This window comes from Eretmochelys imbricata, chromosome 9 (genome assembly GCF_965152235.1).
Source record: "Eretmochelys imbricata isolate rEreImb1 chromosome 9, rEreImb1.hap1, whole genome shotgun sequence".
Classification (NCBI taxonomy): Eukaryota; Metazoa; Chordata; order Testudines; family Cheloniidae; genus Eretmochelys; species Eretmochelys imbricata.
This window is the reverse complement of record NC_135580.1, coordinates 66,814,439-66,841,124: the sequence shown is the minus strand read 5'-3', so window position 1 is coordinate 66,841,124 and position 26,686 is coordinate 66,814,439. Positions and strand designations below refer to the sequence as shown.

At 38.2% G+C, this 26,686-nt stretch overlaps 1 protein-coding gene across 3 annotated transcripts in view; it reads left to right on the top strand.

Moving 5' to 3' along the window:
* DIAPH2 (diaphanous related formin 2) overlaps window positions 1-26,686 on the top strand; it is an 837,317-nt gene that overhangs the window by 408,769 nt on the left and 401,862 nt on the right. For all 3 annotated transcript variants that reach the window (XM_077825677.1, XM_077825676.1, XM_077825675.1), the window contains one exon: window positions 8,625-8,754. In XM_077825677.1, the coding sequence (XP_077681803.1) occupies window positions 8,625-8,754 (130 nt within the window). The remainder of the gene's footprint in view (window positions 1-8,624; window positions 8,755-26,686) is intronic.

The window sequence follows — 26,686 nt, the reverse complement described above, 5'->3', positions numbered from 1 at the left end:
ATTCTATATAACACATTTGTTTTCATCCCTGTTCAATTGTATAGTCTCTCTTGCCATCCTCCACCCTCACCCACCTGTCCCTATCAGGCATTTAGGATAGAGATGTTTTAAGTTACTTGACTTTTAGAAAGTTATTTTTCTCTTCTATTAAATCCTTTGACAGCTCTCGGTTTACTAAAGACATTTCAGAAAGCTCATTTTACATAAACATTTACATAAGCACTGATAGTAGAAGTGGCATGCAAACCATGTACTTATGTCCCAGTCTCCCATATTTATATAGTTGGATGAAGAATAGACATTTAGTAGCAAAGAATATTTGAAAAACTAAGTTCATTTAAAGAGATACAGCCAACTAGAAATCTAGTCAATTAAATATATAGATATAGATCTCACACACACACTCTTTCTGGTGCTGAACTTGCCATTTTGTGTATTTTTGAAATCATAGTTCCATAATGTTTTTTTTACCTCCCCCCTGCTGATATGTAAAAGACCCACATAAATGTATGGGAAAGTGACTGACCATGGTGGGAAACAATAAAACTTACTATTCATAAGTGCTGTCAAATATACAAAGTAAAAATATCTTGTGCTTTGGATAGTTTATCTTCAGTCTTTCAGTTACAGTATTTTTAGGTGTCATTTGTAACAATGGTAGGTAAAAAAAAATTCAGAATGAAGTTTGCTTTTCAAGTTGACATTTACTTCAGTCTCTATGCTCCTAAATAGCCAAACCAAAAAGCAGATCCTCTAAAGCTTTTTACAAATGGCTGTGGCATGATGTATGGCTTCAAAACTCAACCAGAATGTTACACATAAAGGAAGATTTATCTCTTTCTGAGGCATAGACCTGAAGACTGGAGAGTTCAGAAACTAGATGATTGGTATGTCCATGCCACAAGTTTTATGTTCTGTGTGTATGAGATTTTAAATCATTTAAATCATTGACGTTTTTGACAATGTATCTGTTACTATTGATTTTCCAATTTTGTGCTTTGCCATTCAACTGAAAGTTGTTCTTAATAAATTCCTATTGAGCATTGTGTTGCTCTATTGAAATTTATCAATTATACTATGCACACAAAGGTGTCTTTCATAAATTTGAGCAAATATAGAAAAAATCAATGTATTATGAAAAATAACTTTGTCATAAAAATCAGTTATCCATATTTAAACTTGATAGCATTTAACCAGCAACTTCTTCTTTAGCTATAAATGAACTGGGAAAAACTGAACCAAACTAGAACTGCATTAAATTAGTAAAGTGCATTGCAAGCCCTGTATACACAAGTGCCGTTGTGTTAAGATTTTAATACTCTTGCACCATTTCATAAAGTTATTAAAGATGAGGGAGATAGCATTGATTTTATTACATTCTGAGATCAGTTACTTACTGGCCAAATGAAAATTACAATTAAAATTGCAATATGTTATATTAATTGGTGGTATATTAGCAGTTCTGATAGTGTAGTATTATCATTTCCGTTCTTCAATTCTTTAATAATTTAATGATTCAGACTGACACATTTGCATAACTTTAAAAAATATTTCCAAACTGTAAAACTGTATTTATTTAAATGCATATTGAACTTAGTCTCACTTTTATTTCTTTCAATTTACTACATTTGAAACAACACTTACCTTGTAAGCATTTCTGCCAAATTACATGCTAATGTGGGAGAAAGGGAGACTGGAATGACCAATCCTGATGGTGTTTGAGCATGAAGCAGAGTGGATTTGAATAGGATTCTTGCTTACAGCCTGGGGTCTAGGTGTGGAGCTGTTTGGAAAACAAGGACCTTATGTAAATGAATCCTCTCCTTTCCTGCGCACGCAATGAAGACTTCCAAGATTTCCTTTTATCCCTGGATTTTGCCCATGGGGGGCAGTATGTGTGATATTTTTATCATGAAATAATGAAAGACTTACATAGCAAATTGCATACAAAGCAGTACATTAAAAGATAATGTTATGGCTGCAAGGTAGAAAATGCCTGAATTAAAGCTAAATGTGTTACCTTAATTTGATCTCCTTGGGAATACACTTTATTAGAGGTTTAATTACACGATCATATATTATTTATTCTACGAGAGTCATGCTCTATTTAGTGCATAGTCTAATGATGACTAAAGTAAAAGGTTGCAAGAACAGAAAGGATGTTTTCTTGTGTTAAAGACACTGGGCTGGGACACAACAGAGGCATGTTCTGTTCTTGGCTTTGCCACAGACTACCTATGAGATAGTGGGCAACACCATTACAATGCACCTATGCAACAAGGATAAAATAAGGTTGCCAGGGCAACCTTAGTTCTGGCTTTTACTTACTTTTGAGTGCTTGACTTAGGAACCTTCACTTTCTGTTAAGTCATTTTTGCATGCAATTTCCTACATCTCTCTAAAAAGGAATTAAAAAACAAACCCCAAAACCATAATTACCCCTATGTGGGCTATCAGCAGAGTTGGAACCCAGAATGTTTAGGCTAAAGGTGTAATTGGTAGCAGGTACTGTGGTGTTACTCTCTGTAGATGATGAAGTTTAAGGCCAGAAGGGACCGCCAGATTATCTAGTCTGACCTCCTGTATATCACAGGCCACCAACACCACACGCATCTAAACCCAACAACTAAAATTAGACTAAAGTATTACAGCCCACAGGTGACTAGGCTATTTAGAGAACAGGAGACACTGAGGTGTCCCAGTGCCCGGAGTAGGATTGCCAACTTTCTACTCACACAAAATCTAACACATTTGCCCTCCCCCACCCCTCCTCTGAGGCCCCACCCTCCGTTTACTCAGTCCCCTCCTCCCTCTGTTGCTCGCTCTCCCCACCCTTACTGACTCTCTCATTTTCACCTGGCTGGCTCGGGATTGGTGTGTGGGAGGTGGTGAGGGCTCTGGGGTGGGGCTGGGGATGAGGGATTTGGGGTGCAGGAGGAGATGAGGGCTCCGGCTGGGGGTGCAGGCTTTGGGGTGGGCCTGGGGATGAGGGGTTTGGGGTGCAGGAGGGTGTTCCGGGCTGAGACCGAGTGGTACGGAGGACAGGAGGGGGATCAGGGCTGGGGCAGGGCTTTGGGGCACAGGAAAGGTCAGGGGTGCAGGCTCGGGGCGGCTGTTACCTCAGGCGGCTCCTGGAAGCAGCAGCATGACCCCTCTTCAGCTCCTAGGCGGACGGGCCGCAGTTCCTGGCCAGTGGGAGCTGCAGAACCGGCGCTTGGGGCAGGTGCAGCGTGCAATGTGGAACCCCCTGGCTGCCCCTACACATAGGAGCCAAATGGGAGACATGCTGCTGTTTCCGGGGGCTGCGCGGAGCCAGGGTAGGCAGGGAGCCTGCCTTAGCCTCACTGTGCTGCTCATCAGACTTTTAATGGCCCGGTCAGCGGTGGTGACCGGAGCCACCAGGGTCCCTTTTCAACTGGGCATTTTGGTCATAAACTGGACACCTGGCAACCCTAGCCCAGAAGTATCCATTAGATGGGATGCAACACACTTTGCCAGTTTTGTGCTCAGCTTTTTTTATGCAGCATCAGTATTTTGAGAATTGGCTATCCTGGTTTCTCTTCCTGGCTATGGAAGGGAGTGTTTTTTAATGTTTAAAGATAGCACAGTCTAGCACATGCATTCAGAAAGGGAAAGGAGTAATTAGGGGCTCCCCTTTATGAACTGCAGCTTACCACCACTATCCTGTTTGATGAGCAAATTCTGCCAGCTAATGCTTTGCCCACTACTCATCTGTTTTCTCCCGTGTTCCCATGCGGGAACATTTTGGCTGCATCCCTTGCATTCCCAGAAATGCTTGGAGTCAAAACCTGGAGGACACTAATGAGGGCTCTGATAGTGGAAGGACAGTTCTTACTCCCACTGACTCCACTGCATGGCCACATAAGCCCTAGGAACAATTTGGCCCTAATGATGTGTTACTAAAGTGTATTTTCATATGTTTGTTTTGGGGATTTTTTTACTTCCCTTGAAATAAGATCAGCTTTACTGACTACATTTCAATCGGTATTTGTTCTAATGTTAATGTACTGTAAATCTGCCTCGAAGTAGTTCTCTACAGTGAGAAGTGTAAAGAGAATGAGAAAAAAAATAATCTTCTCATCTGCCACTATTTTCCTTGTCTGTCATCTTTAAAAAAAATCAATGTTCTATTTCAGATGTAGCTTTTATCTTATAGCCCAAATAAGACATTTCTCAGTTTGAGAAGACAGTGACTAAATCTCAGCTGTCCATGCTTTTTCAACAAATACCTAGCTGCTCAGAAAAACACTTACATTGATTCTTGACTTACACAGTCTTTTCTGCATTCATTGGCTATTTAACATAATGCAGCATAAATCTGTGGCTCATTTTTAAATGTATTTGTTCATCTAAAACTTGCACCTGGCGAGCCCTACCTTGTTCAGTGTGCAGTTCATCACTGTGCAAAAGGCCATCCCAAGATTGTGGAATGTCAGTGAGTGGACTTAATTTGTGATTAGGACTTGTGTCTTTATTGTGTGCAATGATTTAATTTCACCCTCAGAGCATTCGTAGTGTGTCCAAAGAATCAGGTATGCTCATTCTGTGTTTGTGTGTGTGTGCGGCCATGTGCATGTCACACAACCTACGTTAAATCTGAATCTTGGTAGGAGAATCAAAAGTAAGTGTACTACAGACTTACAAAGTATGAATCTCAAATCATTATAACATGGCCAAATCAAAACCAGTTTTTTACTGGAACATTCAAAAAGTATCTCTCATCCATGATGATCAGTTTTCAGCCAAATTCCTACTTTGACTTTAAAACCATATATTACTAATATTGCACTAGAGCAGTGGGATAGGAAGGTCATAGATTTTATTTTATTTGAACTCAACTCAAAAATGGCTGTACTATTTGTTTCTGATCAGGGGTCAAAAATCACGCTCTGACAAAGTCTGTGACAAAGACAAGACTTTCAGCCTAAGAGATTAAAAGTTCTGAGAGACTGAAAACAGGCCTTAGAATGGAAGCTATTAGGAAACTTCATGTTACTAATGTCCCAGTCATACTGATAATTACTTGTTTAGACAATGCTTGATTAATTGTCACTGAATGTAAATGACTGTTTATTATTGTTTGCCTGTTGCTGGTAATCAGTTGGATTATCTGTAGTTAAGGCTATGATTTAGTTATGGAGGTTGTGGAAGTCACAGAATCAGTGACTTCCAGTGACCTCCAGGACTTCAGCCTGCGGTGGTTGGGAGCTACAGGGTCCCTACAGCCTGTGGGGACAGGGAGCTGTGGGGTACCCCAGTGTCTCTGGCAGCCCCCCGGAGCTCCAGGCTGCCATTGGTAGTGGGGTACCCCATAGCTCCCAGCTGCCATGGGTGGTGGGGGAACCCTGAGCTCCTGGCTCCTGGCCCTCCATGTGGCGGGGGTACCCAGCAGCAGCAAGGAACCCCCGGAGCTGCAGGTGTCGGGGGTACCTCAAAGCCCCCAGCTGCTACAGGCAGCTCCTAGCCCCTGCATAGCTGCCCCACTTCAGGCAGTGTGAGGATCTGCACATCCCTATTTTGTTAGGGATATTTTTAGTAAAAGTCACGGACAGGTCACTGCTTCCATGACTTTTTCTTTTTTGCCCGTGACCTGTCCGTGACTTTTACTAAATATCCAAGACAAAATCTTAGCCATACCTCTGAAGCATAAAACATAACACTAAAGATAATGGCGACAATGGCATAAATGTACCCATTGTGGAACGCCTGTCAGTCGAGTTCCACTGTGGATTAATTCAGCCAAGTTAGATGTTTTTCCTATGTAGGACTTCAGGACTGAGTTTCATGTTGTTTTATTTTGTGGGTCTTAACTTGTTAAATAGTAAAAATTATAAAGGAAAACCCACCTGAAAATAATATTTGTTTGATATGTTCTTAGCTCTATTACCTAACTGTTATAAATACCTTGAAGAAGGTGCATTAAATAAAGATATTATTTAGTGAGCCCAGTATACAGTGCAAAAGGCAAAGATTAACTTCATTAAATCAGTCTTCTCACTGTTTCCATCTGAGCAGCAGGAGTGCCTAGACAAGTAGATTTCACTGCATGCTTTCTCTTTTGTTGTCATTGGCAATCCTTAAACTATATTTGGTCACCCCAATAACACTTAACAGAATTCAGTTGATCAGCTTTGTGACACAGTGCTGTCCAAGATTTTTAACAGTATGAGAATATCTAAGGTGTTTAAGTAGTCCAGTAAAATACCAACACAGACTTAGTATAGTATTTTTATTCGTGCCACAGAACCCAGCTCTGATAGTCTGAAGGGAAGATAAATTTTTAGCCATTTGAATTAACTCAATTTTACCTACTCTGTGATGCTGCAACACTGAAAAATAAATCTTTTTTTTCTTGTTAAACCCTTTGAAGAAATAATTAAACTTAGTTTACTTTTTTAAATTTAGTGGCTACGGAACTGAATTTAGGTGTTTTTTTTTTCTTTTTTCTTTTTAAAAAAATTGGGTGGGAGGGGACTTTTGTGGAGATGGTGCGGTAATACATTAAGACCTGATTTATACTGCATACCATTACTAAACATTTTTTGGTCTTTAGTAACCAAATCAGTATGAATTAAATTGCTTTCTAATTGCCTCAATATCCTATATTTTTAAAAACCTGTTTATGGAGTGTACTCATTCTTAAAAGGGTAAATCCTTAAAGCTGAAAGGCCTGCATTAAAATGAATATCAGCAGGGCAAACCTGACATCTGAGGATTATAGAATTATAACTTCTAACAATTTACAGAATGAGACAACAAACTGGAGATTTTGTGCACATATTTATGTATTCTTTTAAAATAAATCCTTGATTTCATTTGCAGGATATGCTGTAGCTTAGTCTGTATTAGACAAAGCACTAGATGTCAAGGTGGGTTAAAAAGCATTTACAAATTCATCTGTGATAGTAATGCTCATCGATGAAAAAGTCTCTGAAAATAATTATGTGCAGTCTGTATCTGCGTTATTCTGTGCTGTTAGTATCCTTGCAAGCAAGTAATAATTACATCCTCTATATCGGCCAAATCTAATGAATACACACAAACACTTTTGAGTTATACCTGCATGGGTGGGAGACGAAGAGACGAGGTAGGTGACACTATCTTTCATTGGATCAACTTCTGGTGGTGAGAGAGACAAACTTTCAAGCTTACACAGAGCTCTTATTCAGGTCTGAGAAGTGTACTTAGTGTGTCACAGCTAAATAGAAGGTGGAACAGGCTGTGTAGCATAAGTATTTGTAGTTGTATGTAGTGGTCAGAGGGTTATAGATTGTGAGACCTCTGGATGATGTTTTGTTTAGTTGTATTTTTAGAAGAAGTAGATGCCACTCTTATGTTTTGCTTCCCCTTTCTTCACATTGTGGAGTTAACCAAATTTTGCCATCTGAAATGGAATCCTTCATTGTTGGGTGGGATACAGAAACTCTGAGCTTAGACTTAAATGCATCATCTGATGATTCCCTTTGATCCATAGGGTTCTTCATTAGACACCCAAACACATACAGACGGGAATTAGCATGGGGGTTGGCCCCAAAATCAGTGGTTATCTGCAAATTTGTCAGAACCCATGTATCTTAGCAGTGCCACAACTTTCCCATGCTTCTTGCTGTCCATAAGTTTCTTTCAATGGGGAGTGATTCAGACCATGCAAGGAGCCCCCATGTATGGTTGGTGGTGGAACAGTGGAATGGAGAGAGGCCATGTCTCCATTTGTTCTCATTGAGTCTGAAGAATCTCCAGCAAGCTCCTGTAGAGACGTTTCCATGGGAGAGCAGAAAGCATGATGAGATATTGAAAGTACTCCCTCTCTCATTCTCCTGCTAGCCAGCCAGTCTGGATCTCCTGGGCTTTTCACCTCTCTTTTTGCAGAAGAGGGTGGGGGATTGGGAGGAGGCTGTTTAGTTCTTAATTTCAAACGTTCTGTGAAGGACCAACCAAATAGGTTATGAAACACTAATATAATTCCATCTTGATTGATTGATTACTTATTGGATTTTGCTTAAATGAGTAATTGGGATTTATGATGGGAAGAAGCTCCATTAACCTCTCCCTTGAGAGCTTAAAAGAGCAAACGTAGATTAGGGGGCACTGTATCGCAGAATACATGCAGCAGAGGGATTGCTTTAGAAGTTGGAATTCATTTAGAAAGGTGAATTGAATAACCTATTCAATTTCTAACAATATTTTAACTTCTAGACTAACAATGTTTCAACATTCAGTCCTCCCCTAAGTGTGGACCATCTTTGCACTTCATACTGAGCATAACTGACATTGAAACAGATGTGCAGAACCACGCATCTCTGTATTCTGAAAAAAAAAAATTAAAGATTTATGGTGTTTGGATTTTTCAAATATTTCAGATCTTTTATATGACTAACATTGTTTTAGAAACCACACTAAGGTTAATTTTAAAGGAAATGATTTTGAGGATCATAACAATTTTTAATTTCATTCACAAGTTGGAAATGTAGATAATTTTCACTAAAATCTTTAATTAAGTGAATTAAAATAAATCTTAAAGTAGATTTAAGAAAACAGTTTCTTTCATAAAGCTAAATAATATATTCTTTCCTTATGTCTTTACTCTGCTCTTATCTTTGCAGATTAGAGATACTAAATCATCAAATCAAAAAACAACACTCTTGCATTTTCTGGCTGAAATCTGTGAAGAGAATTATCGGGACATCTTAAAATTCACAGACGAACTGGAACATGTTGAGAGTGCAAGCAAAGGTAAGCATGTAGATAATATATCTAGAGTAGTTTTTATCTGTATTGGTATGGAATGCTCTCAGAACATTTAATTTTAGATTGTAGGATTATGTAACCTCTAAGCATTAATAATCCTCATGGATTTTTCTTCTTCTGGTTGTTTATTGACCTGGGAAAAGGTACAGGGAGTGGTTGCTTTTAAGTGGAGTGAGATAACACAGCACATTACAGTGAAGTACTTTGAACTTCACACAAGGAGTTTTATAACATCAGCATCCCAATAATTTTCAGCTCCCCATTAATGGTTTTAAAGACCTGCTTTATTGTTCATATATGTAATCACAACATACACAATTAAATAGTCAAATCTCCTTAAATCATTATTATCTAATTCAAATTGCAAGGAAACCAAGACATCTTAATTTTACAGGACAGTTAGTCAAGTCCTCAGAAGTATAAAAATTCCTTACATTAGTAGTCATTGGACATTTTGAAGGATTTTTCCAGGACTGTTTGGATAGATGATGACTGGGGGTTTGAAACCAAAATGCAGTTTTACTGGTCAGGTCTTTACCCATGTATTCATTCACATTGTCAGGTTTGTAGAGTCTTGTGTTTTTTATTCAGACAAATACTGCCTATGTTTTTGAATGCTAACGTTATTGATCAACAAGTAACAGCAAAACACTTCAGTCTCTGCTCAGAGGTAACTACTATAAGTGGTGTTACACATTTACAGATATTTTGTTCCATATTACAAGCCTGTGATTTTTGATGCTATAATCAGGGAAACAATAGACTTAGTACAGAGTAATTTTTTTCTTGTATTTTGCATTGTTCAGTATTATCAAATGAATAAGAAACTGTGCTTCAAAAAGGTACCAGAATAAAAAAAGGTTGAGGTTATGCTCTCTATCATTTTCCCAGTAAAACAGATAAAAATAGAGGTCACTTGTCGTTTGTACAATTTATTTAATTAAAAAACAGTTTCTACTGGAACTAAATTAAAAAAGCTCATATTTAGTCCAGCGTCTTTAAACAATTTATCTTTACAAAACCTAAATGTTAGGTCACTTGCCTGGTTTTAAAATGGCAAAATCTTCCTGAAAGATCTCTTGCACACTTTAAATACTGGGTTAAATTCTGAGGTGCTGTAATCAGTGGAAGTTTGCTTGAGAAAAAACTGAGTCAGGAACTCAGAGCTTGACCCTTACTGAATCTGTCTTATATGTTAATACCCAACATTATCATAATTTAACATAAAAACTATTCCAACTGTTAACTAAAGAGCATTTAAAACTGTAGCCTGCCACTGTGGAGCCCAATTCTGCAAACCTTTCTGCATTTATGTAATGTAACTCATATCTGTCAGTGCTGGTAAGAGTGGACCATAACGTTGTGCTAAAAACAAATATTCGAGAAATCTTCATGAGGCTAAGTCTCAATGAATGTCATTTAGGACTTTAAGTTACTTTTGGAAATTTTACCCTTTATCCCAATATTTGGCAGAGAATAAAAGCCACCTCTAATTCTTTTTCACACAGTAGGTATTATACTGCCATCAATTAATATTATTTTAAGGTTGTTTACGGTGGTATCAAAAGTTTGATCTGTTTAAAGTGTGGGGAATGAATGGGCTTTTTTTCTTATTTCAAATATCAGTGTGGTAAATGTGGGTAAACAGTGATGTATTAATGGTGACAGTTGGTGAGCATGTACCTTTCTAGGCACAAGTACTTCTACACAAAATTAAAGATCCCAATTAAAATACTAATGTCACAGTCATAGGGTCAGCTGTGCTTTAGGCCTCTTTTAGTTCCTGTCAAGTACATAGGTTTTGCTTCTCTCCCCCCTTACTGCCTTACAGTGGTAGACTGGATCTTTGGGCTCCAGCTTTTCTGTTTACCAGCTATGTTAATCCAACAGGCCCAACTCTCTTCACAGTGGTGTTCTGGCAGCACTGTGCTACACACACACACATCTCCCCCATAGCTCTAGGGCAGGGTTAGAGGTCTGATTATAGTGACTCAAAAACAGCATCTTCAAACAAGGTATGATTTATTTATGGAAAGATACACAGTATGCAGAGTAAAGGTACAAAACCAATAAAGGTTTATGCTAATATTTCTCTTTGCCTAAACCTTAATCTTTCCTTGCAAGCTTTGGTACATTCTGTTCAGTGCAACTACCTCCATCTCAGGGCTGGTGATAGAGAGCCTGTTTGCTGCAGTTCCTGTGTATCTTCCTCAGTGTGTCTCTGCCAGCCCCTAAGACAGCCTCTGACAACCCACTCCAGTTCCTCGTCCCATCCCCTCACGCTTCTTACCTAGACCCGCATCATTACGATTTCAGTAACCCCTTGGATCCAAAGTTTCTGGAAAGAGAAATTGCCAGCCTGGTTGGAGTCAGGGAGGGTCATTCCCCAATTTATAGCTTCCGTATTGTTTCCTTAAGGATCCTTGGTGCCCTCTAGACTCTACCTTATCTTTGCCAATATTTTGTTCCCTTCCTAACAGCCTTTTTTGATTGAACTCCTTGCAGTCAGGCAGAATAATAGCAAACTGATAAAGTGAAGTGCCTAAAATATTTATTAAAAAGAATACACATAATTCCCTCGTTTGCCACAATAAGCAAAATAAAGCTAAACATAAAACATAGTTTGCCATGCCAAAAGCCCTCTGAAGTGTAAATGATCTGATCAGGTACACTCACAATAATAGTGCTTCTTCCATCTTTATTCTGTTCTTTTGTTCACTTAAATTAGGTCTTGCACTGGTTAGTCTCAACATTTCCCTCTCCTCCCCTGCAGTAAAATTGTTTTTTCTTGTATGCATGTGTTAAATTTCAAGATAAAAATATTTCCTTTGTCTGTATGTTCACATTGTCATATTAATAATTTGTCTCCTTTATTGTTATGGATGTGTGAACTTTCTTTCTTATATCTTATTAGTGCTGCCTGTTAACTCTTAGTTAACTTAAGAGTTTTATTATTGGCCATTCTGTCACTTTTTAATATTTTTTGCCCTTAATTCTTGGCTGTACAATTTATCATACAAAACTTGTTTAAAACCTGCATGAGACCAGATTTGCAGTCTCACTTTGAGTACAATCTCTACTACACTTGGAAATTGCCAAGTAGTTATTGATATCCATAGATCTCCAGTACCGATCTTGCCACGCAATCACTGAATATGTTCTGCACTTAAAGGAAATAAGTAGTTAGTGAGTGTCAAGAGTTTGTTAAAGAGATGTATTTTTTTTATTCCCCCCCTTTTGTTTTGGAAACAACTTCCCAAGTTCTTTCTGGAGATATCATATTTATGCTGATTTTTTGTTTGTTGATAAATATGTAGCTGTTTATGTAAGAACTTGGCGACAGGTTTCTCCAAATATGTCATGTGGAAACCCCAAATTGTTGAATTTTCATTAGTGATTGTGTCGTACAAAAGTCTTAGCATTTTGTAAAGTATTGAAGGGTTACTATAAAAAAAAAATGTACCATGGCCCTAAATATTAGTTTCTGGTGTAAGTATTTAACTAGACATGAGTTAGATCAGGAGAGAACTTGATCCTTCACTCTATTTTACGCATTTGAGAAAACCCCACCAAAAAAAAGAGTACATGAAATGGGCATGGTCAAATAGTATAAATTCCCAATTTGATTTACTTTAAAGTTATTATATTCTGATAATGAAAATTACTTTTTGAGAAATTATATATATACACACAATAGAGTCAATAGCAACATCATCTATACGACCCTATATAATTTGGCTGTGCTGCTGTACAGTCTGTCTGCCATAATTCTGTTCATCCACCAAAAATGTTAAGTTAATTAAATCTTTACAACATTAGTGGTTCTCATGACAAACAGTGTGGAGTTGTGAAATAATGTTGGCTTGATTGGCATAAGAAATACTGTTTTCAATAAGAAATAAAAATTAAAAGCTGAAAACTTAGGTAACCCTGTATTTTAAAAGCCCTTTTTGTTTTATTGCCAGCCTCTGTGGCCTTTATAATGGATTGGTCTATCTGTCTCTTTAACTATTTATTATATGTATAATAGTTAAACGTAATATACTTCACAAAAATTAATTTAGAGCTAATACAATGTCTGGTTTGAGAGCACTGATTGTGTCAGGTTTCCAATACCACTGTATTCAAATGTATTAACCCTGGCCCATAGGGACCATCCTTAGGGCTTTTAACCATTATAGAGTAATTCATTCTCCATATTACATATAAACCTTGACATCTAATGACTATACTGGAAGAATTCCAGTTATTCACAAGTCGGTTGTGGGCACATGTTAGGAAATGTACTGGAACCCAAAATTCACTACTTAATAAATGTACATAGGGACACAGGAATTACCATAGTGGATCAGAACCAAGCGGTCTGTTTGTTCTATGACCTTGTCTCTGAGCATGGCCAGCACTTGATGCTTTCGAGAGGGGATTAAGAAATCATTTAGTAGGCCGCTTCCTCTCCCCCCCACCACTTTAGAACTCATCTTAATCTTTAATAGCTAAAGATTGGCTAAAACCAGGGGTTCTCAAAATGGGGGTCGGGACCCCTTAGGGGGTCATGAGATTATTACATGGGAGCGGTCGTGAGCTGTCAGCCTTCACTCCAAACTCCGCTTTGCCTCCAGCATTTATAATGGTGTTAAATATGTAAAAAAGTGTTTTTAATTCATAAGGTGGGGTGGCACTCAGAGGTATGCTATATGAAAGGGGTCACCAGTACAAAAGTTTGAGATCCACTGGCTTATACCTTGCATGAGGGTCAATATTCCTTCCAGAATTTGTTAGCATTAACTATAGTAACTCTGGATATTCTTGTTATCCAATTGCTTTTTGAATTTTCCTAAACTTTTGGTCCCAACACCATCCTGCTTCCTGTGGTAATGAATTTCATAGTTGTGTTTTGTGAAAACATATTTCCTTGTATCAGTTTTTAAATTGCCACCTTTTCTATTCATTGAATGTCCCCTTGTTTTTGCATATGGGACACTGAGATCAGAATTTCTTGATCTACCTTCTCTATTTATTCTATATTTTATTCATTATTAATTCATTCATTATTTTATCATATCCTCTGTTATTTGAGTCCTAAACAATCACTATCTTTTTTTCTTTCCATATGAGAATTCATACTCCTAATAATTCTGGTTGCCCTTCCGTAAACCCCTTTAATTTTGCAATACAATATGTAAAGTATTCTTAAACAGTTACCTTAGTCTTACAGAATCAAAAGCTGCTGTCGTGGGTTTTGAATTAAATACTTCTTGGCCATTCAGATATTTAAACTGACATCTGCCAAAGGCAGTGTCTCCTGTATACTAATCTTTTAGAATCCATAATAAATATGGTCCATACTCTTGGAAGATCAGGAATTTATGTCGTAAAAATTAGTCACAGTACACAGCAATATCATGAAAACTGCCTCGTGGGTTGTATTCATATTGCTTCAGGGGAAATATTGCATACATTTCTTTACTTCAGTAGTGTGCAAGCTGATAGCCCAGAAAGCTTCCAACTAAACTTGTCACTGTCCATATTAACTCTCCTATTAAAGGAAACACACACACTCACTCACTTTCCATAATCCTGGATAGGCAAAGTGATTTTTAAACAAATACAGTAGGCAGTGTTCTATGTACTAACGCAACCTAGCCAATAGAATCATAGAATATCAGGGCTGGAAGGGACCTCAGGAGGTCATCCAGTCCAACCACCTGCTCAAAGCAGGACCAGTCCCCAACTAAATCATCCCAGCCAGGGCTTTGTCAAGCCTGACCTTAAAAACCTCTAAGGAAGGAGATTCCACCACCTCCCTAGGTAACGCATTCCAGTGTTTCACCACCCTCCTAGTGAAAAAGTTTTTCCTAATATCCAACCTAGACCTCCCCCACTGCAACTTGAGACCGTTACTCCTTGTTGTGTCATCTGCTACCACTGAGAACAGTCTAGATCCATCCTCTTTGGAACCCCCTTTCAGGTAGTTGAAAGCAGCTATCATATCCCCCCTCATTCTTCTCTTCCACAGACTAAACAATCCCAGTTCCCTCAGCCTCTCCTCATAAGTTATGTGCCCCATCCTCCTAATCATTTTTGTTGCCCTCTGCTGGGCGCTTTCCAATTTTTCCACATGCTTCTTGTAGTGTGGGGCCCAAAACTGGACACAGTACTCCAGATGAGGCCTCACCAATGTGGAATAGAGGGGAATGATCGCATCCTTCAATCTGCTGGCAGTGCCCCTACTTATACAGCCCAAAATGCTGTTCGCCTTCTTGGCAACAAGGCACACTGTTGACTCATATCCAGCTTCTCATCCACTTTAACCCCTAGATCCTTTTCTGCAGAACTGGTGCCTAGCCATTCGGTCCCTAGTCTGTAGCGGTGCATGGGATTCTTCCGTCCTAAGTGCAGGACTCCGCACTTGTCCTTGTTGAACCTCATCAGATTTCTTTTGACCCAATCCTCTAATTTGTCTAGGTCCTTCTGTATCCTATCCCTAGCCTCCAGCATATCTAGCACTCCTCCAGATCATTAATGAAGATATTGAACAAAACCGGCTCCAGGACTAACCCTTGGGGCACTCCGCTTGATACCAGCTGCCAACTAGACATGGAGCCATTAATCATTACCCATTGAGCCCAGTGATCTAGCCAGCTTTCTATCCACCTTACAGTCTGTTCATCCAGCCCATACTTCTTTAACTTGCTGGCAAGAATACTGTGGGAGACGGTATCAAAAGCTTTGCTAAAGTCAAGGAATAGTTTACCATTTTCTTACAGCAGTGTTCATTTTACTATAGTCTGCTGTTAATTGTTTGCAACTTTTTTGCATCAATTACAGATTCTAATAAAATGTGAAAAATGCTGCCATAGGAAGCTATCAATTTTGTATTATGAATTCAGAACTTGTACTGTAGTTACAAGGAAACCAAAGGAGAGTTAAATTTTTGACTAATGTCTTGCACTTTTTTTGCATACAAAAGATGAGTCTGACAACAAAAATCCATTTGGGCTGAGTTTCTAAATCTGCAAATGAAGGTTTAGGAAAGGGCTAAGGGAGTCTTATCTATAACCACTAGCACATTTAACATGCTGTATATGCATTTTACTTACTAATATTAGTCATGTTATGTAACAATTACACAGTAGATTGACTAAGAATAGCCACCTCTTTCAAAATTCATTGTGTTTGATACAAAAAACATGTTTTATTCATAAATGATCATTTTGTTTTCTTCCTTCTGCATGTGCTGTGCCTATATTGAGACAACAATTTTCTGTGGGGAGTTCTGCTTAAAACTCTTGGCCCAGTGTATCCCTCTTTGATGTGTTCTGTACTAAGTGTGGTGTAGAAGAAAAAATATGGTTACAGTGTATAGTGCATTTCAGTTAAGTACATTTGATTGTGTTTAGTGCTAGTTGTTGGAAAAGTAGAAGAACTACAGCTTTTGTCTGTTTGAGAAAGCTAATTAGGGGCATGCTGGGAAGAGCACCCACTCTGTGAGGTTCAAACAATATGTTTGTGCATCAGTTTCTATTCAACTTTCATCTTCATGTATACATCACACCTTTGCACAGCACTGATCCCCTGAGGTGCACAAATGCAGATGAAATAGAAGCAAGAACAGGTCCGTGATTCTTCTTCGTCTGCATACCATGCACAGTCTGTGTGGCACAATAATATGAAAAAGTGAAAGAGAAGACTTTCTGTAGTCAGGGTGGTGGGACAACGTTTTTGGAAGGTGATGGGTACTAATGGTATTTCAACATTATTAAAACTGTTCTCTCAAATTTGTGAAACCATGTTATTCTGATTTTTATTTATTTATTTATTTTAAGTATGGAAGTCACAGATAAATGTTTATAAAAGACTTCTTTGAAAAATGTGCTTGAAAAATTCCACATCCACTGGAATTCTCTTGTGTTTCTTCCAGTAGCTCCTGAAACCTTCTGATTTTTCTTGATTGTTCTTATCATCCTATGGTGATTTATCTGCATTCTCTCATATCCCACTGACAGTGTTTCAGATCATTATTGAAATACAGCATCTTATCCTGTACCTACATTCCTTAGGACAGGATCAATGTCAGTGTGCTCGAGGGCCAACAAGCACAGGTAGTTTATAATGCTTTTTGCCCAGTACATTCTGAGTTTTGTGGACAAAATGTTAACTTCTTACCAATTGCCTGTGGTGATTTTGAGGGACTTCCTTAAGGTATTGGCAGAGGACATGAAAAGGCTTTTTTGATGTACAGTAGAACCTCAGAGTTACAAACACCTTGGGAATGGCGGTTCTTGATAACAACAACATTTTCTCAAGTTTGGACGTCTTGAGAGGTCATTCCTGGCATACTCTATTTAAAATATGGTTATACAGGGCTCTGCTGGGCTCCTCAGGCTTTTCTCCTTCTAACTAGGGTTTGGATACATCCATTGTGATACTTTGTGGGGTTAACTGGAATGTGTGGGGTTAATCGCTATCACCTACTCATAGCATGAAGGAGTCTTGTCTGTGCCTTTTGGGGATACTTCTCCCGGAGCTACTGGCTGCAGGCGACACAAGCATTCCACTCTGGGTTACTGTAAGCCCCTCTCTCACCCTCTGCAGGCGAGCAATTTACACACCCTGCTTTGTTACACTTGAGTGCCCAATCCTTTTTGTTCTGGTTACCAGCAATGTATGCCAATCCACTGTTTCCCTGGAAGCACCACACCCTAGTTTACCAGTGTCCCCTCAATTCAACACTCTTTGACACAAGCACTTGATTGTGTCTGTAGTAAAAAACAAATACAAGTATATTTAACACAGCTTAAGATAAAGATCCAAAATAGATGAAGGTGAAAGGATTGGAAAACAAAGTTACAGATAAAAGAAAAAATATAAAAATCAATCTATAGCCTGGACTTATTGACAAATTCCTTCCCAGTCCAGTACAGAGCTCACCCAAAAGTCAATCCTTACAGCATATGTCCAATCCAGACAACATTCTGTGAGATGCTCGTGCTGATAGACCATCACCTCCATAATGGATACCGTTGTCCCCTTTCTTCTTCTGTTAGACAGTCTGTTAGACAGTCCGAGACTTTTTTGTCTCATTTTATAATAAGAGCATTAGATTTTAACTTCAGCTGAGCCCTGAATAATGTCTCCTATTCAGAGAGTTTCCTTGGGGTTCTTTTATCTTCATAAATACTCAGGTCTGCATGGTATTTAATGCAATATAGTTACGTCTAACTGAGTTTGCATAGAGCTTTGAACAATAGCTTTAGGAATCTTGATGAAGAACCAAGAACACCCAGTGGCAATGATTGAAAAGTTAACATTGTTAACGATTACACTTTTGATCAAATAATGTGAAAAAGCAAGGAGAGAAATAACCTTCTGAAGATATGTACAATTTACTGTGAAGGATAGTTCAGAACAATGCCTTGAATGGGTGGCACTTAGTAGATATTACCACTTTTCTGATACTATAGTTAGTATTTGATACTACAGTATTCCTGATTTCTGTAGTAAAGAACAGAATTATCAGAGACATAGATGAACATGATATGTTGGGAAGAGTCAAAACTGCTTTTGTAAAGGAAAACCATGTCTCATCAACCTATTAGAATTCTTTGGGGGAGGGGGGGTCAGCAAACAGGTGGACAAGGGCGATCGAGTGGATATAGTTTACTTGGACTTTCTGAAAGCTTTTGACAGTGTCCCTCATCAAAGACTTTTAAGCAAAGTAAAGCAAAGTCATGGGATTAGAGGGACGGTCCTCTCATGGATCAGTGACCAGTTAAAAGATAGGAAACAAAGGTTAAGAATAAACCGTTTTCACAGTTGAGACAAGTAAATAGTGAATAGATTAAAAACACACAGATTAAGAACAAGAAGATTAAGACTAGCATAAGAACACAGGAACATGTAATAAATTAAAGGACAGTACATTTAGGACAAATAAATGAACTACTAATTACACTGTGTATAGTAAACCTGTGCAGTTGTCTGCCACAGGAGGTAATTCAGATACATGCTGTAGCTGGATTTTCAGAAGGGTCGGATAATTCCATGACCACTAAAACATGTAGCCATGCAAGGTGAGACAATGAGGGTCGTCAAACATCAGAACATATATTGATTACCTGCCAGGAACAGGGATTGATGATTTGCATTTTATGAATTTTGAGATTGGGAAGCTTTTTCAGATTTTGCATCAGGGATGTGAAGCCCAAAGCTTGTGCAGCAGAAAGCTTAGAGGACCCCTATGCAAATCTAGCTTTCTAGAATATTTGGAATGTTGTTGTAACGTTATGTTTAATTGTCCAATCACAAGAATAAAAATTGCCACATTTACAGTAATAGATATTATATGTTATAGATATTAGAGTAGATATAGATGTTTATTGTTTTAGAGAGAGAATTAATAATTAATCTAATGCTGAAATAGAGCTGCCACTGGAATGGAACACCACGGGCATTCTATTCTACCAGTATTATGCAACTGTTTTTAGGAGGGGAAACTACACAGGGAAATTTTAAGTATGAAGAATTTAATTACTGGAAATCAAATTTTTCTGTTACATTTGGTTAAAAATAAAATACTTGTGAAATGACTTAGGCTGTTCTAGTAACCACAGATGTTTCAGACTTGATCTAACGTGGTATCTTTAGCAGCATAGCACTACCTAACTTTGTAATTACTGAGTGAGGGAAGAATGCTACCTATAAAAGAAACTCATCTGAGATAGCATCTGGGAATCCTTGGAGGAATCATATTCTGCTTCTAACCAGGTCTGAGCTTTGCTTTACTTATATCTGAAGAGATCATAGCCTGACATAGCTATTTCTGCATAAAAGCAAGATGATCTATTTAATATTTGTACTTGGTAGTTTATAGAAATATAAATATACCTTAGATAATGGATTACCAATTTACTAACCAACAGTAGGTCACTTGCTTTGCAGAGGTGTTTTCTATATGTGTGCTGCTCTAAAATGGTGGCATTTAAAACAATTTCCTTTGATCTGATTGTGTAACCTTACATATGTGTGTTGAAGTGTAAAAAATAGATTATTAATTTTGGAGAATTTTAGACCTTGTAAAAGTAAAGGACTGATTGAATTTTTTGTGTGTATTTGGGACAGGCACTGTGCTAAATATAAAAAGTGTATTAAAAAAAACAACCCTCAATGTACCCCGGTTTTCAAATGTAGCACCACTGCTTCTATAATTCTAGTACTGTCATTTGTTCCAGAAGTTGTCGCTGGTATTCTGAGATTAATAAGAAATGAGACCAGACTGTCTTCAGGTCAACGGAATCTTTCTATTGTGACCTATTTCAGCAATGAAGAATAAATATTTTTAGTCCCTTTTAAAAATTAAAAAGGTGAGACGTGGTTCTTTGTCACCCAGAAGATACCTTATCAGAATTTTTTTACCCTGTTGACTATGCTTATCTCTCTCTCTCTCTCTCTCAACAAAAAACAAAACAAAACCTCACTTTGCTCACCCTCGCAGTTGTATAATTGAGGAACAACATTTCTTACCATGAATAGTTAATGTTTATTTTTCTGACCCAACTATTGGTGTGGAGAGTCCTATTAACAAGGGATGTCAATTATGATTCTAGCAGCATACTCAAAATTGCTTCTGTAAAGGTGAAATGATTCCTCTCTTCCAGGCCCCTTTCTTGTTTCTGGCATGAGTATGGAAAGGGTAAAATTAACTCTTGCCCAGAAGAGCTTATGCCAGCACTATATGTCACTTAATTTCCATAGAGGGAGTTGTTCAAAACAACCCTGTGTATCCTTTTTTACCCCATAGGAGGGATTTAGACTCACTCCAAATACACCATCATGGTAGTAGTTTTGAGGCTGACCGGGCTAGAAGAATGACCATGTAAAAAGTTGGGGTATCAGTTTAGAGCATTTTTTTTTAACTTGGCTTTGTTTCAAATTAGACCATAACCAAAGTTTTCAGAATTTCCCTCAGGGCCCTGCCTGTGATTTGATGCAAGTTCATTAAACACAAGATGTTTTTGTAAAACATGTTAGGTTCAGTGACTCAGCATTTTCTGATTAAACAGAATTTTGTAGGACCAATTCTGACCAGATCTATAGGGCCATGAGATTCATGACTGTATGGATACAGTGCCTCAAAACCCCTGAATTGGGGCAGTAAATCTGTAGGCTGGAGTATCTAGGAGAAGGCTGCATAGCAACCCCACCACCTAGCAGGGCTGAAATGCAGCTCTGTGCACAAAGATTGATTGTTTGGGATTCATGTAGATAGGACGAGATGATTAATTTCACCTTTAATTAATAATGAAAAAAATCTAACAGTGTGTTGTGTGTGGCAGCCTCATGTTAGCTGCATGATGATAGCCTCTGACTGCTGTGTTTTACAATTATGATTACTTATAATGCATTGGCATTATAAACATTTTTGAGAAAAACTCCAAAATATCTCTTACAATCTTTTTTAATTAGTTAACTGTAGAATAAAATAACAGTTAAATGATGACATTATTGGACAATTAAACCATTGATAACTACCTTAAATTAATCTTTCTCTTTTGCACTAATACCTAAAATTATCACCCCAAAAGAAGTGTACATTGAGGGATGTCTTTTCAGAGTTAGCCTTTAAAGCATGGCAGTTACCTTCTAAAATAATGAGTAATTTATCTCATTATTATTGTTGTTGTTCAGAATCTGCAATCTTCCCTTGTACTTCCTTGCATGTAATGAAGGAAATACCTTGGTAATTGCAAATGCCTGTGTTATCTAACTACAAATGCTTAGTCATCTAAGTCCCCATGTTTCAATCAACTCTTGGTGATTGACCTCTGAACCCGACCTCAGTGGGGCTTCATGTGGGTACAGGGATTTTCTCCCCACAACATTTGCTGTGGCATCAAGGCTTAGAGCGATTTTCTGGTTTTTAAGGGCTATTGTGTGTGTGGTTTAAATATTTGTGTGTATGTGTACAGGTAAATGCTAAAATAACGTGTGGCTGGTGGCATTTATTCATGTTCTGTTGTTTGTGATGCATAAAGAGCATACCCCAGGTTGCCATTTGTACTAGGAAGAGATTTCACTATTCACCATAATTGATTGCCTTTTTAATTCCTATATTATCAGGATATTTGTGATGGCCTTTTGTAGAGGTACACCGTTGTCTGTAGTAATATGTGTTTTTATATCTAAGTAGATCCATTAATAGCCACAAACTTCCTGGGAACTAGAAGCACAGACAGTAGTCTCACTTTCACTCTACCTAGTAAAAGTATTAGCCCTCTGGTCATCTTTTCCATTTGGCAATTCCTTATCAAAACCTCAACTGCTATTCATATATAGTATATTTGGTGTTGAATTTTAAGCTTAAAACAAGTGTTTCGCTGTAGTTTATTATCTTTTATGTTGAAAATGTTTTTGATACACCCGTGTAATCTATTTTCTAGAGATTAATTTTTAAGATTAATCTATCTTTTCTTTATAAAAATTCTCTTTACAAAGGTTTACTGGTTTACTAGACAAGTTTGATAAATCCTGTATTGGTTTTCTCCTGTGGCTAACACTTTTACTTGCAGCTTTGTGGATTTTTACAGTTTGATTTAAAACCTCTAGTGTTTTATAGGTCGGCTTGAGGGATTAAACCAAAAAGGGTTAGTAAAGTTTAATTAAAACCATTGCATCTGATAGAAAAAAGCATATTAATGGATGTGAAGTCACTATTAATCCGAAGGTTTTGCATAAATCTGAAATGGGTTTCACTTCAGTTAGATTTGTTCCATTCTACAAGATAAAAGCTGGTTAAGTTCCCTATAAACAGCATTAACTTCTTATAAACAGCATAAATTATTGTAAATTTTAATGACCAAAACCACATTTGAGCTGTTCTATACTTTGACTTGCAAAGCAGTTTTTTTTGGCAGAATGAATGGTATTTGTACAACTTGCTTCAACCATTGCCTGCTGTAATTTTTGTTTAAACATAATTGGTCATCTGTTCCATCATGTGTGACTTTTCATTGTCCCAGACTAGTTAGCATGATTTGTGTGCAAGAGGATACTTTTGCACTCTCCCCAAAAATCCTGGCTATGGTGTGATCTTTTTGTAATTTAATGGGGTGCTTTTTTTTGTTTGTTTTTTTATCATTTAGTGAGATTCTGAGTAATAGAATGACTTCAAACATAAAATCATTCAGATCACTCAACCGCACATACTAATTGGAGGAGTGGAACTTGTGTGAATTTCAAATAAGAGCTAAGGGATCATCTTTTTGATGATGTAAAACAGCAGTAGTTGTCATGGCCTAGTACTTTAGATTTGTCCTTGCTGTTTTTAGATGGGTAACCATGCGACAGATTGAGCTACACATAAAACCTAACCGCATAAAAATACGTACAGGATTTCCTACATTTGGCTTTCTTCCTTGCTAATCACAAGTGGATGTAGTATATTTTTCTCTGTCCTAAGCAAAATAAAAGAAATAAGGCTCAATTGCTTTAATAGCACAGAAATAATTTTGTTTCAGAAGAGAGAAATCAAGATTGGGAAAAAAAATAAACAGAATTCACTTATTTAAAGACTAAACTAACAATAAAACATGAGTTGAACAGAAATTAGATTTTAATATGAAAAAGGATTAGGAGAGCAAGTCATGCATTTCCTAAAATCTCCAATAATCTGCTGTTAGCTGGTAGCAAAATTCTTGATCTTTTTAAAGTTGGAAAACCTACCTCAAGATTTTTGAAAAACAAAAACAAACTAAGAAGCAGTTTTATACACCTTTTCTGGGAAATATAAACAGGAGTCAAAATAACTAATCACTGAAAGATTATTGAATTTGTGTTGTTTGAGCAGGAAATAGGACTTCATAGAAACTTACTTTGACATTTGCATATCATTTTGCATTTTTCGGAGACAAGATATGTCATGTGGTAAGAAATTATAGGCCAGTGACAAGCTGGATGCTTTTCCTGTTCAGTTCCAGAAATGAACAATTAAGTTTTTGAAAAGATACAGTTTTTTTTGTACTAAAAAAATATTTTAGAGCCAGATGGCCTGCATCATACACACTTTCAACTTTAATTCTTTATTTAACTTCCCATTTCTTAAAATGAACATCAAAAATTTAAATTGTGTTGGTGTATGAGGACTACAGCGAGGAGCCTTGATCCAGATGAACCTAGATCTTTGGGGTTGTCATAGTGAGGTTTCTCTATGAACAAATCTATTGGAAACGTAGAGGGGTGAATGTTATGTCTGGTGGGATATGAGAGTAGTGAATGGTGCAGAGGGCTTTATATTCATATAAAACTTTGAGCATTTAAAATGTAGATTCAAATTTTTAAATGTTTTAAAGCTTAATGTGGAAAAATAGATTCATGCTCCTCTTCCACGTCTGCTATTCCTTTTTCCTTTTAGCTGCTTCCAAGTTCTCTCTTGCCCCTGTGCCATATCCCCGCTGTAACCCGTTCCAAGATCAGACCCCATATTCTCATCCACTCCACTACCCTCATTCCATTATCGCCTTACTATGTCCCTTCCTAAACTCCCTTTCCTTCACATTTTCTCCATCTTAATGTTTGTGAGCTATCGTAAGGTAAAAACACAGTGAAGACCAGACACTTCAGTTTTAAAACCCTCTTCGGAGGGGATAGAGGGCTGTTTACCTTGTGGTTTACTTCGTAATAAAACGAATGTACCTGGTCTTCACTATGTTTTTTTTACCTCGGGGTGTATCATTCATTTTAGTTTTCATGAGGTCAAAAATGCACTTTCTAGCAGTGAAGACAAGTCCTGATTACGCAAGAGACTTACAGATCTATGGAAAAACCACGCCTGAATGCAGTTTCCTCCAGGAGAGTTCTCACCAGTGATTGGCGTCTTTTGGTCAGAGTCCTTTGGCAGGAGGTGGGCACTGGGTTTGGAGGGGTAAGTAGGTTCTTCCACTCCTCCTGCTCAGCTTTCTGCTTCTGGTCATGGTCTGCCTCATTGCTCGGAAATCATGTCTGTCTTTTTTTTCACCTTCTTTCTTTTTAAGAAAGTTTGTAACACCTCTCCTTCCCTTGGGGATTGGCGGAGAGTCATTACAAGTTAGAGGCTCTGCCAGTATCTATCATTGTTCCACAAGGATAGAGCTGCTGAAGACACCTTGATGGCCTGGTTACACGTTTCCAGACATAGTACTTTTGCTACATTCAAGGACCTTGCTGACAAATTGATGTTCTAATTAACAAGAACTGTTAAAAATCTTAAATAGTATTATGCAAAACAAAAAATTTCACAAGTTTACATGGACAGGTTCTCTAAACTGTCACAATATACAGATGAGTTAATTTGGATGAATGGGAGCTAACTACTTCCGCCAAGAGAAGGCGAATAGTTTTGTTTTCTGCATCTCCAAGTGTATTTCTCTTTTGGCATGTTAGATTCCAGGAAAACTTCTACCTTTCTGAAATGGTCATAATGGAAGAATTCTAAACATTTCTAGTGACAACATAAAGGTCATATTAAGTAATAAAAAGATTTCTTGGTTTGGTGAGTATCGTGATGAATCGGGTGTTTGGTCACTAAGTCTTGACCTGAAGTCTACGTAACTCTTTTGGTGCAAGAACAGTCTCTTGGTTCTGTGTATGGACAGCACCTAGCACAACGGGTCCTGGCCAATAATTGGAATTCTTAGGCATTATTGCAATACAAATAACAATAATAATGTTTTCTGTAGCTCAGTGACAACTTTACGGTAGGTATCTGTTCCCCTTTAGCTTTTTGTTTCATCGAATTGTAGAACATCAGGGCTGGAAGGGACCTCAGGAGGTCATCTAGTCCAACACACTGCTCAAAGCAGGACCGATCCCCGATTAAATCATCCCAGCCAGAGCTTTGTCAAGCCTAACCGTAAAAACTTCCAAGGAAGGAGATTCCACCACCTCCCTAGGTAACGCATTCCAGTGTTTCACCACCCTCCTAGTGAAAAAGTTTTTCCTAATATCCAACCTAAATCTCCCCCACTGCAACTTGAGACCATTACTCCTTGTCCTGTCATCTGCTACCACTGAGAATAGTCTAGATCCATCCTCTTTGGAACCACCTTTCAGGTAGTTGAAAGCAGCTATCAAATCTCCCCTCATTCTTCTCTTCTGTAGACTAAACAATCCCAGTTCCCTCAGCCTCTCCTCATAACTCATGTGTTCCAGTCCCCTAATCATTTTTGTTGCCCCTCCGCTGGACTCTCTCCAATTTTTCCACATGCTTCTTGTAGTGTGGGGCCCAAAACTGGACACAGTACTCCCGATGAGGCCTCACCAATGTCGAATAGAGGGGAACGATCACGTCTCTAGATCTGCTGGCAGTGCCCCTACTTATACACCCCAAAATGCCATTGGCCTTCTTGGCTACAAGGGCACACTGTTGACTCATATCCGGTTTCTAGTCCACTGTAACCCTTAGGTCCTTTTCTGCAGAACTGCTGCCTAGCCATTCGGTCCCTAGTCTGTAGCGGTGCATGGGATTCTTCCGTCCTAAGTGCAGGACTCTGCACTTGTCCTTGTTGAACCTCATCAGATTTCTTTAGGCCCAATCCTCCAATTTGTCCCTCCTTATCCTATCCCTACCCTCCAGCGTATCTACCACTCCTCCCAGTTTAGTGTCACCTGCAAACTTGCTGAGGGTGCAATTCACGCCATCCTCCAGATCATTAATGAAGATATAGAACAAAACCAGCCCCAGGACCGACCCTTGGGGCACTCCACTTGATACTGGCTGCCAACTAGACATGGAGCCATTGATCACTACCCATTGAGCCCGACAATCTAGCCAATTTTCTACCCACCTTATAGTGCATTCATCCAGCCCATACTACTTTAACTTGCTGACAAGAATACTGTGGGAGACAGTGTCAAAAGCTTTGCTAAAGTCAAGGAACACCAC